Here is an 18,360-nt window from a genome sequence, read left to right as displayed (position 1 = left end):
AAAGTAATAGAAATACTGAATCATATTTTTGTGAAACGACTTAAGCGATTTTTTTTAGTCGTCAAATTTAATTTCTCGATAACTACTTTTAAAGTTACATTTTTAGTCTTTTTTTTTTCTTTTTTCTTAGTCTTTTTAGTTAAAGATACTTTTTAAAAAATATTTATCGAGTACGAAGTCTAATTTATTTCTGTATAATTGTAACTCAAAAGGGAAAGTTTTAAATACAAAAATAACGTCGAGACTATCTCTCTTATCGGTAAGGAAATTTTTTTTCCTTCTTTTTCTCTTTTTTCTTTTTTTTTTTTTTGATTTTGCTAAAATAGCAGTTGGAAGAGATGCAAATTCTATTTCTCATATTGCATGGAACAGAATCAGGTTCGAGAAAGAAGCCGCATCGTTCAACCTATGGCAACCTAGCAAGTGTAATCGATGATTCTTTTATTTCCAAGAATATTTTCTCTTTTCTTCTTTCCATCAAGAATAGATTTAATATGATTAGGAAAATTCGTACTATCTCCTTGATTATCTCAGTTTTTAAAAAAATTATCAATTTTTAATTTAAAAAAAATTGTTTCAAATCAAGAAAAAAAAGTATTGAGAAAGGAATAATAAAAAAAAATAAATAGAAAATTTAAATTTTCTAAAATATTTCTATATAATTTGAATTTTAATAATATAAAAATTTAATAGAAAATAACAATTTTCTATTTATTTTTTTATTGATGAAATTTTTCTTTCGAGTTTTATTAAAATTTATCTCTATGAAAATAAATCGTGTTTATCATCGTTTGAATATAAATACAATGTATCTAACTACATTTTAAGAAAAAGAGAAGAAAGTTCATCGGATAATATCTGATATTAAATGTATGTACAAAGCGCGAATCTAATTTTAAGCGCCTTTGTAATAAATTTTGAAGGTGCCGGAAAGAAAATTGCCAAGTGGTAGCTAAACGATAAGGTATCTCGTGCACATGGTTTTAGCCTAAGGCGTGTATTTTGTGGGAAAATGACCGTTACACTATGCTCCACATTAACTTTGATACGAGCGAGGTAATGCGCAACACGTTCACGCAAAAGTTATTACGTAATGTTTAAACTATCTGTGAGCTCAGTCAACCCAATACAACTGTATTTAGCAACTAATAATCACTCTTGCGTCTCTCACACCTTCCATGAATGAAACTCCACCGACTATGATAACTTTTTTTTCTTTTTTTTTTAAATTTTATTAATTAAATTAAATTAAATCCGAAAAAATTAATTTTTTAATTAATATTTTTACTCGCGGTATAATCAAATAAATTATTTGATTTTTAAACATTTCCGTTCGGAATATTTATTTTGTTTACGAAACTTTTGAAAAATTAATTAACTGAACTGAAAAATATTGTAATTAATTATTTATTAAGTAAAAATTAATTTTTCAATTTGAACGTATATTTTTTAATAAAATTCACAGTAAAAAAATAATAAATATCTTCGTTTATTTAAACGTTTGAAATTGTAAAAAAAATTTAAATTTTAAAATTATTTTATTTTTAATAATTAATTTTTTTAGTTAGAAATAATAAATTATATTTACTTATTTATTATGAATCTTTTTATTATATTAATTTATTGAATAACTTATTGAAAATTAATCAATCGAATAAGTAATTATTACATTAATTAACAATCGATTTTTATAATTAATTTTTTATTAAACAATTTATATATTCAGTAAATAATTAGTTTTACTACCTATAAATTAATTATTTAATTAATAAGTAATTTGGTCTCAATACAAAAATTAATATAAATTAATTCGATTGATTATAATTTTCGATATAAATTAATAGCAAAACGATATTTTAATTTAAAACCCATATTATACTGATTCACTTGGATTTGTTTTCATTTCGCGTATCTTTCAAGTTTCCACGATTAATATTCAACGGCAAAATAATTGAAAGTAAATTGTTTCATAAATTATAATTATTTTTAAATATAGAAAAATTTTTCTCTTCTTTTTCGTTTCTATTGTAAATTATTTTTAGTTTCTGAAAATACAGTTTTGGCAAATATTTTGAAAATATTAAATTAACTTCTTAATAATAGGTATGTTTAAATAATAATTTTAAATAAATAGTGTTTGTTGATAAATACAAAAATTGAAATTGAATTTATTTTTTCAATTCTTTTTTATTTCTTTCCAATTTTTTTCGAATTTATTTTTCGAATTCTTTTTTATTTCTTTCTAATTCTTTTTTTTTGAATTCTTTTGTATCTGTTTCTAATTCTTTTTCGAATTCTTTTTTATCTCTTTCTAATTTATTTTTCTAATTCTTTTTTATTTCTTTCTAATTCTTTTTTTTGAATTATTTTTTATCTCTTTCTAATTCTTTTTCGAATTCTTTTTTATCTCTTTCTAATTTATTTTTCTAATTCTTTTTTATTTCTCTCTAATTTACTTAATTCTTTTTTATTTCATTATAATTTATCTTTCTAATTTTTTTGTATTTCTTTCCAATTTCTTTTTCTAATTCTTTTTTATTTTTTTCTAATTCTTTTCTATTTCTTACTTTCTAATTCATTTTTCTAATTCTTCTTCTAATTTTGAAAAAAAAAATTTTCATAATTTTTTCTAAGTAAATTTTTTTTAAAATTTATAGTAAATAAATATTTTTCAAACAAGAAACTCCGGAGAGTTCTAATGTTTTCACTTACAAATGTTTCGAGTGTCTCTCATAATATAATAATCAATGCAAAATCATGTATTTGTAATTCGTTGTCGTGTGTAGAATTTTCTTCTCTCATCTACATCCACTTGACAATATAGTAAATTGACGAGTGCAAAATATATGCAGTATAATAATGCGAAACATGAATTTAGCTGTTTATACAAATCTAAGCGAAGAGATTGCATCTCAAAAAACATTTCTATTAATAAGAGAAGAAAAATTCTCCTCACTTTGCTCCAGTTAATAAAATTAACATTAATTTATTTTTTTTCCAAAACTTTAAAATTTAAATATTTCCCGATAAAGTGCAATTTTATTTCGAAAAATAAAAAAATGCTCCTAAACTTCTGAACGTTCAAATGAATGAAATTTATTTATTTCCTCTTGAAATTAAATTTTTCTTACAATAATTTTGTGTGATAATTAAAAAAAATTAACTATTAAAAATTTACTTTATTTAATTTATTTTTCAATTTTTATTGCAAGCGGTAATTTATGAAAATATTTTTCATAAAAAATATTTCCTTCATTTGAACCGCGAAAACATTTTCCTAATTAAAAAGAAACAAACAAAAATATATTTTCAGCTAAATAAAATTTTTTTACTTCGAACAGGAAAAAACAATTATGTCTGATATTAATATATTAATTTTTGTATTAATAATAATAATTATTTAGAAAATACAAAAAATCAGATTACAAAATATTGAATGCCATAATTAAGCGATTAAAAGTAAAATTTTTATCTTGTTTGAAAAAAATTTCTATAAACAAATAGATAAACGTAAACATTTTCCTGTTTCTCTATATATACCTAGATATTTCTTCCTCATATAATTATTAGCAGAAAAAGAAAACGTTTCCTTTTTTTTCTCAATGTCAAGTTTCTGCGAGACACGTGTATATCATTTTTAAAACCAGTTTTAAATCCAGAAAAACTGTTTTATATCGAAGGAAAAAGAAAAATATTCTAATGTAATGAAAATACGAATTTTAAGTTAAAAAAATAATTGCAAAATTCATATTAATTTTAACAGGAAAAAAATAGTAAAAAAAAAATTAGATTTCGAATATTTTTCAGTGTAGAGAAAAAAATATTTTTCTAAATTCTAAAATCGAGAGAGAAAAAAATTTTTAAACGCGAGCAAAAGGATAAACAAAAAAAATGAATGATTGAAGAGTCATGATAAACTGGTTGTGTAGATCAATCTCTCATAAAAAATCATTGACTTTTCCATTTGATGCGTGTAACCTTCCCGTAACCTTGAACCAATAAATTTTTTTTCTTTTGTTTCTAAAAAGTGCGCAAAAGTTCGCGCTCAAGCGAGTTTGAAAATAAATAAAACAAAATTTTGTTCTACTCGAATTATTTTTTTAATGTAATTTTTTTATTTTGAAAATAAAGGTGTGAAAAAAATTAGAGTTGACAATTCAGAAAAAAATTGAGTATTATGATTTTTGAAATTTGGGAAATATTTTGTTACTCACCCCTTTTTTTTAGAGACACAATAAAACGGTTGTGGTTAGTGTTGACATTTTTTGTTTGTCTTGGGTCACTGAATTTTTTTTTTTTAAGGAAGAAGAAAACTGAATAAAATTATCGACAAAAAATACAATATGCGCGATTAAAAATTGTTTATGTACTTAACAATAAATGCGATGGCGCGATCACGATGAGAAGACGCGAACTTTAAACAACGGCGATTGAGAAAAAGCGCGTTGTCTTTCGTGACTGTGTACACTGAATGACCAACCGAGTTGACGTTTCAATTTTCAATCTACTGTCGATGGCGACACTCCCCAGTTACTTGAATCTAAATTTAAAAAAAATTAAATATCTAAAGTAAATTATGTAAATAATTAGTTACCCATGTCAATTAGAAAATAATACAAATTGAAATTAATTATCCCGATAATATTTTCAATTCTCACAAATATATTTTTTTAATTTTATTCCCGAATTTTAATGTTTGAAATAAAACAACTTTTTTGGTGGAAAATTCAGTGAAAACTAAAAAATAGACGTCGGTGAAGTTCAGAATTCTTATAAAATCAACGTTTGAAAAAAAGAAAATATTTTTCACACAGAAAATTAGCGAATTTTTCTCTTGGCAATTTTTTTTCTTTGCTTTTTAAAAATTATACTCTTGTATAATTAGCGAAAATATCTAAAATAAATTGCATAGATTTTTTTTTACTATCGAATCGTCGATTCTGAACAATTTATTTTTTTTTTGTTTAAAATAGTTGACAAAAAAGTTTTAAAAATTTTCCAAGCGAAAATTATTATTACAATTTTTGATTATAATATTTGAAATATTAGAAATATTTACAAATTTACAATTATTTGCAATTTGAAGTAGATATAATTATTTATTTTTAATCTTCTATTTTTATTTGAATTTCAGGTGATGGCGCATTGCAAATGACGAATGATGACAAAAGTAAAACAGGGGTAAAATTAACAGGTCAGAATCGAAAATATTTAATTAGTATTAAATTTCGGTGATAATAATTAATATTTTGATTAAATTGTACATTCAATGATTGATATTTCTTAAAAGAGAAATCTTTTTTGGTTATTTCTAATATAAAGTTTCTACAGAAAAGAAAAGATAAAGTTTGCCCTCTTTGAAGTAATACTAGTTTAGAAGAATTAATATGAATAATTCTAATTTACACGAATATAATTACATTAGAAAAAACTTATTAAATTATAAAGAAGTATAATTATAAAGAATAATTATTTTTTAAAATTTTTACTCAATTATTTTCGTTGAAAATTGAAATATCTGATTAATTGGCTAAGTAAAAGGACATAGTAAAAAGTATTAGTGTTAAATAATAATTTAGAGAAAAATCATTATAAAACTAAAATCTAATTTTTTAATTATGAAAATTGGTCGCTATTTCTTTCTTAATTAAGGCGAATCGTAGATATTTTTCGAAAGATATTTCGTAGATATTTTTATATAATTACAAAGCATCGTTTACGCTTGTAAAACTGGTCTCTCGTGTTTTCCTTCTAAATTATCATTTACAGCCGAATATCCAGTAGCGCCCTGAAATGAAAATTGTTTTTCAAAATTAGAAATACATTTTTTTTTTGATAACGAAAATATTTATTTATATTTTTATCAAGTTTAGAGTTAAATTTACGGTACAAATTTAATTAAAAAAATTTTATTATCATCTTACCCTTTGGAGAGGAATTATATCACTTTCCGTAAGTTTTGAATTATCCAAAGGATTAATCCAATCCTTTTTTAACAGTTTCTCAACGCATTCCATCGTTACAATATCGCCTCTGAAAAAAATTGAATGATCTTTAATTATAAAATTTTTCTAAAACTAATTATTAATTCAATTACTAATTAGTTCGAGTAATTATTGATTCAATTCTTAACTTGTTCTGGTAATTTTAATTCAATTATTATTTACTTCGAGAAATTATTAATTTGATTATTAATAATTACTTCAAGAAATTATTAATTTGATTAATAATCTACTTCAAGAAATTATTAATTTGATTAATAATTACTTCAAGAAATTATTAATTCAATTATAAATTAATTATGGGAATTATTATTTGAAATATTATTTAGTGCTACAATTAATTACTTCAAGAAATTATTAATTCAATTATAAATTAATTATGGGAATTATTATTTGAAATATTATTTAGTGCTACAATTAATTACTTCAAGAAATTATGAATTCAAATCATTCATTCATTTCTTAACCGACTTAAGTAATTATTAATTATTTTAGGAAATTATAATTTAAATATTATTTAATTGAATTGTTAATTACTTCAGGAAATTATTAATTCAAATTTTAATCCATTCATTTTTTAACCGACTCAAGAAATTATGAATCAAAATATTAATTAATTAAATTACTAATTAATTAATTTCTTAACCGACTAAAGTAATTATTTTTTCAATTGTTTAGTAATTTAAATAATTTTTAATCGAATTATTGATAAACTTAGAAAATTATTAATTCGAATTTTTCAAATTTCTCAAATTAATTCAAAATTAATTTCAGAAATTATTCTACTTATTAATTACTTCAAGAAATTTTAAATTCAATTACGAATTATTTCAAATAACTATAAATTCAATATTTAATTACTTCCGAAAATAATAAATTTTAATTTTAATATTTTTTGTCTAAAATTCTGAACGTTTATTTATTTCTTCTTCAATTAAAAATTTTATTCACATAATTTTGCCTCAATTATAAAAAAAAATAATTATAAAGTTTCCTAGTGTTAAATTTAACTTCTATTTTTCGTTGCAATTGGTATTTTAGGAAAATATTTGTTAATAACAAATATTTCGTAACACAGTGAAAATTGCTCCTTGGTTTTCGATTTCGATTCTGGTTTGAAAAAGAATAAAAAATGAACTTACGTTGTTTTTAAAACTGCACAAGGTACGCTATTATTTAGAACATCGTGTGTAATTGGACACATGTATCTCGCTTCTTTGACAATAATTGCACGTTTATCATCGGGATCGTTGACCTCGGTGAATTTTACAGGAATTAGATCTTTGACTTTTAATATTTTCCCACTAATTGGACAGTATATTGTTTTATCAGGTTTCTGAAGTGCAATCTCCTTGGATTCTGGCGTTTTTGCTGGAATCCAAAAACTCGGAAGTACCTTGTCCTGACCATTGCTCATATTTGAAATTGATGTCGATGCCTCTTCCCTTTTTTTCAATAAATTTTGCGAAACAATATTTTTCTCGCCATTGAGGAATTTTTTCAGTTTCTCCAATTCTTCGTTAGCCGTTTTCTCTTGTACTTCCTCCTGAAAATTGAGAATTTGTTTTCTTTAAAAGGTTCTTTAAGTTTTCAACTTTTATGAGCAACATTATTTTTACTTCTTTTAATTTGGTATTTTTTTAGAAAAAAAATTTATTTTCTGTATTAAGAAACTAATTTTTAAAGTAAGTGACTTTAATATTAACTATTTTTCCTTTTTTTATAGAGTAATTTTTGAAAATATTTAAATAGAGAAAAATTTCGTTCAAAGTTTTTAGAAAATGTTTTCAATTTAATTTTATTAGAGAAATTGATATTTTAAATTATTGAAACAATTCGGAAATGATTATTTAAATTGCCCTTTGAGTGTTTTATTTCGAAACGGGATTTTTTTTCAGAATTTGTAAATATTTTCGAACGAACCTGCTTTTTTTGACTTTGCTTCTCATATTCCCTCATTTGCCTCGAGTATTCCTTCTTTTTTGTTAGAATATACTCCAAAATGGCCTCCTTATCGAATAAATAACCATCTTTTCTGAAAATCCGGAATTTAATTAATTACTGTAATTAATTAACTGGAATAATAATTGCAATTAATTAACTATTAATATTTAATTGTAATTAATTGATTATTATTAATTAATTATTGTTATTGTTTATGATCCACAAGTTTCGAACGTTTAAATCAAAGAAATATTTGTCATTAAAAATATTTCCATAAATAAAAATTAATTGGATTAGAAAATTATAAATTAACAATTTTTTAAAGTAAAAATTTAAATGTTATTACATTTTAACAACTAAAATTTTCAACGATTTCAATTTAATAATCTTTTAAAATTTAATTGTTTCTAAAAATTTGTACTATAAGGCTTTTAATATTCAATTATTATCTAAAATTTCAACTGAAATTCGTTTTTAAATTAATTCTTATTAGAAAGCTCCACTGATTGTGAAATTCAATAAATTAAATACAAAAATAAATAATATATTGAATAATTGAATGTTTCTCAAAAATTTAATTCTTGTAAAGAATTTATCAATATTTTTTTAAATAATTGAATTTTTGAGAAGAATTTTATTACTTATGAAAATAATTGAATTTCTGTGAAAATATTATTTAATTTTTTTTTAATAATTGAATTCACGTGAATAATTTTATTATTTAGGAAAATAATTCAATTAATGTAAAGAATTATAGAATGAATTTAAAAAATTAATCAATTTTTTAAGAAAAATAATTGAATTTCTAAGAAGAATTTTATTATTTATGAAATTATTTGAATACTTGCGAACAATTTTATTTAATTCTTTTTAAATAATTGAATTCTCGTGAAAAATTTTATTATTTGGGAAAATAATTAAATAATTGTAAAGAATTAAAGAAAGAATTAAAGAATTTATCAATTTTTTAAGAAAAATAATTGAATTTCTAAGAACAATTCTATTATTTATGAAAATAATTTAATTTCTGAGAAAATATTATTTAATTTTATTTTTAATAATTGAATTCACGTGAAAAAATTTATTATTTAGAAAAATAATTGAATTCTTGTAAAGAATTAAAGAATTGATCAATTTTTTAAGAAAAATAATTGAATTTCTAAGAAGAATTTTATTACTTATGAAAATAATTGAATTCTTGCGAAGAATTTTACTTAATTTTTTTTAAATAATTGAATTCACGTGAAAATTTGTATTTTTTGGGAAAATAATTGAATTTCTAAGAAGAGTTTTATTTAATTTTTTTTTTAAATAATTGGATTCACGTGAAAATTTGTATTTTTTGGGAAAATAATTGAATTCTTGTGAAGAGTTAAAAAAAGAATTAAAGAATTTATCAATTTTTTAAGAAAAAATAATTGAATTTCTAAGAAGAGTTTTTTTTAATTTTTTTTAAATAATTGAATTCAGGTGAAAATTTTTATTATTTGGGAAAATAATTGAATATTTCAATTCCTGTGAAGATTTTATTACTTTAAAAAAAAATTGAGTGTTTGCGAAGAATTTCATCAAAATTTATTTGTGGAATTTTATTAAAAATTGTAGATATTGAAAATCATTGATTTTCGAAAATTTTTTGAAAATGAAATCGTTTCATAGAATTTTATTACAATTTTTAGAATTTTTTTTTTATTTTAACTGTTAGCGAACTTAAAGTGATACAAATTTCTTCGAAAATAAAGAAAAAAGTTGCTTTTAGTGTCATTAATCTAAAAAAGTATACAAATAGTAGCAAATTGTAAAAATAGTAATAAATAGTAGTAAATATTTGGTTTTAGTAGATGAGTCCGAAGCCTGAGTTTTAATTGAAATTGTAATTACTTTAATTGAAATTGTAATTACTTTAATTGAAATTGTTTATCAACAATTAAGTGCAATTGTTTATTGTAAAAAGGAACTTACGTGATGACAGGAATTCGACAGGGTTGCAGTGTTAAACAGCAGCAATCAAAATTCTTTAGAGAATCCTTGCCAACTCTTTGAGAGTTTGTTCCATAGCCAGATGCATTCGCATCTTTCTTTTTTTCATGATAAGTGTAAACTGCACCTGCAGTACAATTTCTGGCATGTCGTGTCATTTTTCAATAATGAGACTGTATTTTTTTTGTAATTAAAATTTAAATGAATGACAACACAAGTGTCAACACTGTCAACACTCCCAAAATGTCATATGGTCGATTTCCTAACCTCAAAAAATTGCGTCGTCTTGTTTGTTTCGTCGATAATAGTGTGTTCTTTTATAACTAGTGGCAGCACTAAAATTGCCGGTGAATTCGAATGTTTTTAGTGATAAATAAGTTTATTTCGTGGTCTCTTTATTTTTAAAAATAGATATTATTGAAAACGGAAAATTGAAAAACAAAAGTTAGTCAATTGGTCAATTGGAAACAAGAGTGAACAAATGTCAAAAGTCGGAGTTTTCAAGAAAGAGAAAAAGAGGATAAAAAGAATTTAAAAGGTACAAAAAAGCAATAGGATAAAAAGGTATGTAAATAAAATATCTACTTTAAAAATGAATTTCTTTATTAATATTGCGAAAAATAGTCGCAAAAATCTTATAAGGCAAAAGTTTGCAAAAATAATTGAAACAACACGTTTTCGTCAAAAAAAAATAAAAAATTGGCTAATTTATTAAAACACAAATTTTTAATCATCACTATCCGAGGAGTTGTGCTTTCGTTTTTTATGCTTGGACTTCTTTTTCTTCTTTTTTCGCTTCTTCTTCTTTTTTCCATCATCGGATGAATTTTCCGAATCCGATGAATCAGAATCACTGCTCTCTGATGATGAGGATGATGAACGTTTACGGGATTTTTTCTTTTTCTTTTCCTTTTTCTTCTTTTTCTTTGCCTCCTTCAATTTTTTCTTCAACTCCTTTTCACGTAATTCCGTTAAAGGAGTGACATAGTTTTCATCACTGTCAGAACTTGTACTGCTTACATCCAAAACTATTTCTTTGTTCGGATCAACTTTTATAAAGTTACGACATTGATAGGTTAGATGACCGGCGTAGCCACATTTTTTACACGCTGGTCGTATTTGCTCTTTTGTTTGTGGTATCAATCTTGCAATAAATTCTGGATCCATTCTCTGGAAATATTTTTTTAATTTTTCAATTAATGGAATTTTTTGTTAAGTAGTTTATAATGATGGAAAAAATTATTTGAATCAAGTTACCAATTAGGCAATTACTTGTTTATTATTAAATAAATCCAAAATTCAATTATTTTCATGAATAATAAAAATTTTACAGGAATTCAATTATTTACAAATTTTTTATAAATTTCTTCGCAATAATTCAATTATTTTCATAAATAATACAATTTTAACCGAATTCCCCGAAAAATGTAATTATTCTTGAAATTTTTATTGAAATTCATCGAGAAAATTCAATTATTTAAAAATTTGTTGATAAAATTCTTTATGAGAATTCAATTTCGAGAAACATTCATTTATTTAATAATTTTTTCTTTTTAAATAATTGAATTCTCGTATAATTTTTTAATAAAAATTGATTTAAAAATTAATTTTAGTTAAAATTGTAGATAATAATTGAATATTAAAAGTATTATAGCATGAATTTTTGGAAATAATTGTATTTTGAAAAAGTGTAATTGAATTTTTGTTTGAATATTTTAAGTTTTTATTTTCTAAATATATTTAATAGAAGAATTTCCGAATAATCAAAATTTCGTAAAATTGAATTGTAAACAAATGGATTTGAAAATTATCTAGAAACTTTTGTAAAAATTGCTAAAAATAATTGATAATAATTGTTCAATTATTTCTTTTGATGAATTTTAATAACATTTTTTGAAATTAATTATGTTTTTCGGAAAATTTACTTTCAATTGTATTAATAAAAATTGAAGTCTTGCAACGAATTTTTATTATATTTTTTTAAGTAATTGAAATTTTCTGAAGAATATTATTATTTATGAAAATAATCGTAATCTTGTGAAGAATATTATTATTTAAGAAAATAATTGAATTCTCGCAACGAATTTTTATTACATTTTTTTTAAATAATCGTAATGTTCTGAAGAATACTATTATTTATGAAAATAACAATTTAATTGATATAAACAAAAATTATTTGATTCATGTAAATATTTATTTGGTAATACACATGTAATCAGTTATTTGAATCAAATTAATTTTTTTTTTTTGTGTAAATGTGTAAATGACAATAATATCGATAATAATAGTAATAATGGAAAAATACACAGAAAGTTAATTGTAAATTTAGTGTTTTAAAGGAACAAAAGAAAAACAGGCAAAGAAAAAGGTTAGAATAATTATTTAAATCTTATGTAAGAATAGCTGATTAATTAAAATGTACCTTAAATTTTTCTGCTAAAGAATAAGAACTCTAGGTAATTGATCGTAGAACGCTTGTAAATACATTTAATTATACATAAAAAAATAGAGAAAAGGAGAGTATTTCTGTTTTGTTGTTGTTGTTCTTGTCAATGGTTCTTGTTGATGTTGTCGTTTTGAGGTTAGTTTTTTTGCTTGAGGTTTGTTCGATTATCGATCAGTGATTCTCGATTATAGTTATCGATATGATATAATCGAATACTTCGAGAAGTCGATTAATTTTGAAATTAAAATTTTAGAATTTTCACTTTTTAATTAAATTTTAAACTTAAAATTTTGTATTTTGATTTTTTAAATTATTGTTTTAATTAAAAAATTTTTTTTTAATTTAAATTTAAATTTTTTCCTTTATTTTTTTATTTATTTCTTTATATTTTCATTTTTTTATTATATTTGTATTTTTTATTATATTTTTGTTTCTTTATTATATTTTTATCTATTTATTATATTTTTCTTAATTTATTATATTTTTTTAATAATTTTTATTTCTTTATTATTTTTTAAAATATTTTGATTATTTTTTCTTATTGTTTTATTACTTCATGCTCTCTATGATCTACAAGCTTTTAAAGTCTAATGTGCAAAAATATTAATTAACTATTTAATATGCAATTTAAAAATAATGCTATTTTAATAATAGTGAATTTATGTATTATGGACAATATTATTTATTTAACATGCTGATTTTCCTTTTCTACTTCTATTTTCATCAACGAACGCTGAAAAAAAATTATTTAATTTAAATAATCGATTACTTTTGTCTATATTATCAAATAAATAATTAACCAAATCAAATAATTTTTATTTAAAACAAATAAATCGCATTCGCTTCAAATACTGAAATTATTATTGGTTCAAATTTAATTGACTTAAATAAAAATTATTTGATTCAAGTAAATATTTATTTGTGTCAAATAAATTTTTTTCTCAGTGTACATAAAATATTATTAATTCGTGCATTATTAAAAAAAATAATTATGATAAATATCTATAAAGAAAATAAAAAAGAAATTAAATATTATAATTGAATAAAAATAAAAAACGAACGTTTACAAAAAGAAATACTTTTATTACAACATTATAAAATCTATGTTGACACTTGTCACAATAAAATATACCCATAAAATAAGAAGCCACTTTTCATCAACTTCTTTTTTTTCAATTAATAAAAAAAAGCGACGCTTTTCAACGTCAGTATAATTTTTTTTTTTATATTACGAAAAATACATATACATCAAATGCGAAATACATTCAGTATAAAATAAAAACATTTATATTCATTTATATTATATATAATATATATAATATAGTTTCGACAGTAGTTTTTTTTCTATTGTTATCAATATTATGAGAATTTTTAGAATTTTAGGACATTGGTTACAGGGAATTTTTTTTCTCGCACTTAAACGTCGCCATCCAACTGGAGAAATTTTTCAATTTTTTTCATGCTTCGATTTTTATATATTAATAAGAATAATAATAAATTAAAATATAAAACACTGGTTTAGACGATCGAGTGATAAATTCAAATATTTAATAATAATAAATGCATAAATAAATAATACACTGAAAAAAAATTTATTTGATTCAAATTGCTTCATTATTTATTAAATCTATTATAAAATAAATATTTACTTGAATCAAATAATTTTAATTTGAGTTAAATAGTATTTTCTTAAAATACTGAAATTATAATATTGAAAATTTTATTTATAATAAAAATTATGAAATTATTATGAACTTCGATCAAATTTATTTGAATTAAGTAAACATTAATATGATAATAGGCAAGTGATTGGCTATTTGAATTAAATTTTTTTCTCAGTGGAAATACATAAGTGAATTAATTTTCCAAATGTAATAATTATTTATTGTTATTAACTTATGACTATTATTAACTGAATAATAATAATAATAATAATAATAATAATAATAATAATAATAATAATTATTATTATTATTATTAAAGTTAATAATAATAGTAATAATCGATAGTAGAATTTTTAAAATTAGAATTTTTTTTTAAATTTAGAAGTAATAATCCATAGTAATAATATAATATTAATTATTAGCAAAAAAGTTGTAATAATAATTATATTGGGTAATAACAATAATAATATTAATATTAATGATAATAGTACCTAATTATAATAATAATAATAAAAAGTCTCCAATTTAGATAATTATTATCTTAATTATAAAATATTGATATGAATTTATAGTAGAATAATCAGTAATTTAAAATCTCCAATTGGTTGGTCGATTTTTTTTTTACATAAACTAATTAGGAATGGAATAATTTTCCTCTATGTGAAACAATTACATTGACCCATTTACGTTTTATAATTTTTTTTTTTTTTTTGTTAATAATTAAATACATTTTTTATGAGTCCTATATTTAACTTTTTTTTATAGTCTTATTGTTTAGATTGCCGGTGACATATAATGGACACTTATTTACCAAAGTACAACATCAATTATGAATCGATTTATTCGCTATAATATGATTATAATTATACTATATGTGTCATAGACGATTTTAAAATCGTTTACATAACACACGTGATAATTTTTTTTATTTTTTATCAATTTCTTATTTTATCCAAAAGTTCTGTTGATGTTTTTCTTTTCTTTATTCTTTACAATTTTTTTTTATTAGACTATTAGTATTTTTTTTTCTGGAGAATTCTTTCTTTCTTTCTTTATCTATATTTTCTATTATTCCGTTCATTATTATTTTTTTTAAATAAAGAAAGATTCTTTATTGTGCTCGTGGTCCTCGAAGTTTGAAAATACAGTTTTGACCTTTTTTCTCTTTTTTTTTTGTTTTGTTTTCGCGAAAAATAATTCGAATATTCATTTCCTGTTGATGAAAATTAGCGTTGGTTATTTTTAAATTAGCGAATTTATTTTTTATTTCTATTTTTGTTCTTGGAAGACAATTTGAAAAAATTCAGTTAAATTTTTTGGTAACTTTGTTTTTTTGCTGTTTATTGCTTTGTTTGGACTTTTTTTTTCTTTTTTCTTTACAATTTTTTTTGACTCTTTGATCTCAGATTTGATAGTCTTATACAAATAGGAAACTTAATGAACGATTTTAACTCGTAAAAAAATTTGAGATTGTTTCTTTTTCTATTATAGTAAACATTTCTATTTTTTTCTCTATTTTTTTTTTTTTATTTTCAGTCAAGTTTAAACTTTAAAGCCTTTAATACAATTTTTAAAAAAATTTTTTAAATATAAAAAAAATTATTTGAACTATAGTCAACAAATATTTGAATATATTAAAGTTTGATTTTCACAAATTAGAGGTTTGTTATTGATTATAATTATAGATTTTTGTGTAGAATTTTTTCTTTTAAGAGTAGAAGAAAATGGAGAAAATAGAAATACTTTTACTGTGCGCTTTGAAAGTAGCGGCAAAGGAAAATTTGTGCATTAATATTTTCGTATAACATAATTCCAACTTTTGGATGGCAAGTTATCAGGAGATTTTTTTTTCTTTGGAATACTATTATTTAAAGATACTACATATGTATTTTCATGCGATTTCTATTTTTTTTTTTTTTTGCTTGTAAACAATCTAAAACATCCATTAAACTATTTCTAAATTAACAAACTAGTAGTTTCGCTATTTTTCTAGAACTATTTTTTATTGCTATAAACTATAATTTTCTAATATCTAGATATGTGTTCTTAATTATACAAATTTGAATTTTATTAATTCGAGGTGTTATATTTCAGGGGAAAAAATTGATTATTTTGCTTGTGTTTTTAATCGAAAAACTTTTCCTGAAATATTACATCCTTTATTTTCGAATGAAACTGCGACTTTTGACGGCATAATATAATATTGCTGTCACAATTATTTTAATAAAAGCTAGACATCAGCTTTCCTTTTTGAATTATTTATACATTCAATTATTCTTCTTCGCCGTCTCTTAAAAATAATTCTGAATTCATTATAATACGAAAAAGAGGAGAAGCGAAAATTAATTCAATCTATTTTCGTTTAGGTGGATGTATAATAAATGCGTTTATATCGTTTAATCAGTCATAAAATGCAAGAGATTTTTTTTATAAACAATATCTTTATTCAATTAAAATAGTTTCATTATTTTATACCCAAAAAATTTTTTCAAAATTTTTCAGTTGAATTTTTGCATTTTTTTTTCAAATTATACAAAAACGGATGTCTCAATTTTTTTTGTTGACAGTTTGTACCCAGAGGAAAATTTTATTTCAAGCAAATATAATTTTTTCGAGTTGAATAAAAATATATTTGTCTCAGAGCCTATTAAATTATTTAATTGAAACAAAGAAAATTTATTTGAACCAAGAAAATTTATTTGAAACAAAGAAAATTTATTTGAACAAAGAAAATTAATTTGAAACGAATAAAAATTGTATTCGGACCGAATAAAATTTTTATTTCAATTAAGAAAATAAATTTGAAACGAATAAATTTTATTTGAACCAAAAAAAAAAAATTATTTAAACACAGAAGAGTCATTTGCTAATAAAGGAAATAAAAGTTCATTGGGCTTTAAGTCAAATAATTTTTTTGAGTGTGGAAAAGTTGAAAAAGTAAATAGTTAATAGTAAAATAATAATAAAAATAATAATTAATTAGAAAATATAAAGACAAAAGGTAAAATAAATATTGTAAAAGACTACCAAAAAATATTTTTAAGGAGTTGAAAGTCAGTTTAAAATAAAATTTTCGAGTCCATACAGAAATATTAAAATAAAATTAATGTTATAATTATAACAATATTTGTATAATTAAAATTATACATTTTTCAGTCTCATTAAATATATTTTGATTTTTTAATTGCGAGCATTGTAATAATTAAAAGTTCGTGCAGAAAAATTTTTTTAATTTTCAAATCTTGCACTGAAAAAAAATTTATTTGATTCAAATAACCGATTACTTGTCTTTTATCAAATAAATATTTATTTGAATCAAAATAATTTTTATTTAAGTCAGAAATTGTATTTGAACACCAATAATTTCAGTATTCGAAGCAAATATAATTACTTAATTGATTTAAATAAAAATTATTCAAATAAAATTTAAATATTTGATATTATTTATTTATTTAAATAAATTTTTTTACAGTGTGAATAAATAAATAGTAGAATAAATAAACAAATAAATATTAAAACAGATAAATAAATAAATAGTAAAACAGATAAATAAATAAATGAATGAATAAATAAATAAATAAATAAATAAATAGTAAAATAGATAACTAAATGAATGAATGAATTTTTTTATATTTCAGGCATCCTTTTTTATAATTTCGGCGAAACGATTTTTTTTCAAAAAGAATACAAAAAATTCCTCTTTCTATTAATATTAAACTTTCACAATTGTTTTTTTTCTGATGCGTTTTTATTATTCAGCCAACAATTTTTTTTTCATACGCATCATCGCCGACTATATTTGTTAATTGATTTCTCGACAAATACGTATATATAGTATAATATATATGAAATTCATTTTTAGCAGCAGTAAAATTTCAGTTTTTATTTTATAATATATATTATATATTAGATGGTTACAGAAGCATTTCAATATACGTTCAAGTATATTTATTATAATATACATGTGTACACGCTTCTTTGTAGCCCCTGAGAAAAACTTATTATAATAAATATAAGAAAAGGAAAAAAAGAATTGTAGAATTCAGAAATGACGTATTTGCCAGATTTTCTATGTACAATAATTATTATGATAGATTTCCTTCGTGCTCTACAGAAATGACACAATGTGTTGTATTAAAAATCGAGTCGGAAATAATGATTTTTACAATATAATACTGGTCCCTTTTACAAGTATTATCTTTTTTTTCAATTCTATATCTTCGAGTATTTTTTTTTTACAGTGCGCATTTTTTTTTCTCAAGCCTGGAATAAAAGTTGTTTCAAATTTTGCAATTTTCTTCATTACAAATTGTGAATTAAATAT

At 21.2% G+C, this 18,360-nt stretch overlaps 3 protein-coding genes across 3 annotated transcripts in view; all 3 read right to left on the bottom strand.

Annotated features, from left to right (window-relative positions):
• LOC122508634 (protein cycle) overlaps nt 1–4,480 on the bottom strand; it is a 58,439-nt gene extending 53,959 nt beyond the window's left edge. The window contains exon 1 of the mRNA XM_043622125.1: nt 4,215–4,480. The gene's annotated coding sequence lies outside the window, so the exon portion shown is untranslated. The remainder of the gene's footprint in view (nt 1–4,214) is intronic.
• A 606-nt stretch (nt 4,481–5,086) lies between these two features.
• Nucleotides 5,087–10,207, bottom strand: LOC122508732 (nitric oxide synthase-interacting protein homolog). Its single transcript, XM_043622255.1, has 5 exons — nt 9,909–10,207; nt 7,926–8,037; nt 7,145–7,548; nt 5,925–6,033; nt 5,087–5,788 (listed from the first exon to the last, which is right to left on the bottom strand). Exons 1-5 carry the CDS (start codon nt 10,082–10,084, stop codon nt 5,717–5,719), a joined length of 873 nt encoding a protein of 290 aa, XP_043478190.1. The 5' UTR covers nt 10,085–10,207; the 3' UTR covers nt 5,087–5,716.
• Nucleotides 10,208–10,511: 304 nt separating this feature from the next.
• On the bottom strand, nt 10,512–12,526 carry LOC122508753 (protein SREK1IP1-like). Its single transcript, XM_043622275.1, has 2 exons — nt 12,349–12,526; nt 10,512–11,096 (listed from the first exon to the last, which is right to left on the bottom strand). The coding sequence occupies exon 2, from the start codon at nt 11,091–11,093 to the stop codon at nt 10,653–10,655; it is 441 nt and encodes a 146-aa protein (XP_043478210.1). The 5' UTR covers nt 11,094–11,096; nt 12,349–12,526; the 3' UTR covers nt 10,512–10,652.
• Between the last annotated feature and the right edge of the window lie 5,834 nt (nt 12,527–18,360).

This window comes from Leptopilina heterotoma, unplaced genomic scaffold (genome assembly GCF_015476425.1).
Source record: "Leptopilina heterotoma isolate Lh14 unplaced genomic scaffold, ASM1547642v1 Lhet_114, whole genome shotgun sequence".
NCBI lineage: Eukaryota > Metazoa > Arthropoda > Insecta > Hymenoptera > Figitidae > Leptopilina > Leptopilina heterotoma.
Note: the sequence above shows the minus strand (reverse complement) of the source record. Positions and strands in the feature narration are given on the sequence as shown.